Source organism: Condylura cristata, unplaced genomic scaffold (genome assembly GCF_000260355.1).
Source record: "Condylura cristata isolate star-nosed mole 26May11 unplaced genomic scaffold, ConCri1.0 scaffold00032, whole genome shotgun sequence".
Taxonomy (NCBI): domain Eukaryota; kingdom Metazoa; phylum Chordata; class Mammalia; order Eulipotyphla; family Talpidae; genus Condylura; species Condylura cristata.
Window position 1 is genome coordinate 20,122,244 of NW_004567133.1, and position 1,819 is coordinate 20,124,062.

The 1,819-nt window shown below is 71.3% G+C and overlaps 2 protein-coding genes across 2 annotated transcripts in view; both read right to left on the reverse strand.

The window, feature by feature from the left end:
- DNASE1L2 (deoxyribonuclease I-like 2) overlaps window positions 1–358 on the reverse strand; it is a 2,341-nt gene extending 1,983 nt beyond the window's left edge. Inside the window, exons 1-2 of the mRNA XM_004691819.2 lie at window positions 318–358; window positions 4–138 (exon numbers count right to left, since the gene is read on the reverse strand). Of these exons, the coding sequence (XP_004691876.1) occupies window positions 4–123 (120 nt within the window). The 5' untranslated portion in view covers window positions 124–138; window positions 318–358. The remainder of the gene's footprint in view (window positions 1–3; window positions 139–317) is intronic.
- A 666-nt stretch (window positions 359–1,024) lies between these two features.
- The window catches only part of E4F1 (E4F transcription factor 1), a gene marked incomplete at its 5' end in the record, with an annotated part of 5,515 nt that continues 4,720 nt past the window's right edge, over window positions 1,025–1,819 (reverse strand). The window contains 2 exons of the mRNA XM_012731691.1: window positions 1,025–1,601; window positions 1,669–1,813. Coding sequence (XP_012587145.1) covers window positions 1,182–1,601; window positions 1,669–1,813 — 565 coding nt within the window. The remainder of the gene's footprint in view (window positions 1,602–1,668; window positions 1,814–1,819) is intronic.

The window sequence follows — 1,819 nt, forward strand, 5'->3', positions numbered from 1 at the left end:
GGCGGGGTCCGACACTTTGCTGTCGCCGAAGCTCTGGATATTGAAGGCTCCGATGCGCAGCGCTGCGGCCCGCGCAAGCTCCAGCGCCCAGAGCGCCACCACCAGGGCCCGGGGCCCTCTCATGACGCGCAGCGCGAGCTGGGGGGCCGGACACCGGGCCTGAGCCGGCAGGCGTCTGCTGCCGCCCGCCCGGGTGGGGCCGGAGGCCCAGGCTTCCCTCCCCTGGCCCAGCCCCGAGAGTGCCCGGCGCACAGCCACTCCCTGGGGGTCCCGGAGGGGCCGCTTCCACCCCACCTACTGCCCAGCCCCAGACTCACCTGCCCCGGTGGCAGAGGCTCAGGGTCTGGCTGGCTGGCAGGTGCGGGCTGGCACAGACGGCTCCGGCTTGGTCGCCAGGTGCTCTGGCACCAGCCCGGCCAGTATTTGAGTCCTCGCTCAGGGAGGGGCCGGGCTGCACTGGGCCCCGCCCCGCAGAGAAGTTGATGGGGAATGCGGGTTCCCACAGGGACCCCTCCGTAGCTAGGCTCCCCGAGGTGGCAGGGAGCTGCCCTGGCAGCAAGCTTGTCCCAGAATGGGCCCCAGAAGCCCCGCCAGGCCCCCAGGAGCTGCCTGGACACCGCGCGGCAGCCCAGCTTACTCCTGACGGCCCCAGGAACTAGGTCACCCAGTGTCCCTCCCTGAGCCTTGCCCACGGGAACCTAAGGCCGCGCACCCAGGCAGACCGGCCCCCGCTGCTTCCCGGGCACGTGGCCACCTCGGGGTAAAAAGTCAGGGCTCCTGGGTCCCCCAACATCCGTCCCCTCCCCAGGGCAGCCCCGGGCAGTTGGCTGCGAGGCAGCGCCCGCCACCCACACAGGGAGGCCGCTGGGGTCACGCTCCAGCTGGGCAGGGCAGCAGGAGGCTGCCGGGTCACATGCCAGCACGCCCACGCACTGCCAGGAGCTGCCAGCCAGCCCGGGGCGGGTGACTGCTGCAGTGGGGCCCTGGGCCGCCAGGCAGGGCGGTGGGGAGCTGCAGCCCAAGGCCGCCGGCGTGACGTCGCTGTGGTTTTTCACATTTTATTGGAAAGCAACAAAAATTTGGTTATTTACAAGCCCCGCCTCTTCTGAGCACCCCCAGCGCCCCTCTCCACGCCAGGCCCCGCAGGAGGCAGCCTGGGGCACCCCAGCCCTGGCGCCGTGCTAGACGATGACAGTCTGCACCTCCAGCTGGCCCTCTGGAGAGGCGATGACCAGCTCGCCCGCGTGCTCCAGAATCTCGATGTCCTCTGAGGAAACCATGGTCACCGTGGCCTGCTCGGCACCACTGGCCCCCGCACGGGCAGTGAGCACCGTGCCCTCGCTGATGGCCGAGGCCAGGGTCATGGCCACCTGCTCCGTGAGGCTCTCCGGGGTGGCAATGGTGATGGTGTCCGCGGCGGCGGCCTCGGGGCCCAAGCCCGCCTCCTGGTCCATGGTGACGTTCTGCACGATGATCTGGTGGCCGGCGCTGGCCTGGTGCACGATCTGCCGCACCACCTTCATGATGTGGCTGTCCACCTCCGTGGGCGCACCCTGGATCACCTCTGCCGCCTCCCCGCTCTCGGCGTCGTCGCTGGCCGCCTGCGCCGGGGTCAGAGGTCAGCCGCAGCGCCGGCCGCCCGGCCCCTCCCCGCGGGCCCAGGCCCACCTCGATGATGTACTCCTGCGTGTCGGCCACCACGGACGAGAACTCCACCAGCACGGTGTGCGGGTCCTCGGCCAGCACGGCCGCGGGGCTGTCGTCGGCCACCAGCAGCTCCTCCACCTCCAGCAGGCAGCCCCCTGCGGGCGGCGGGCGC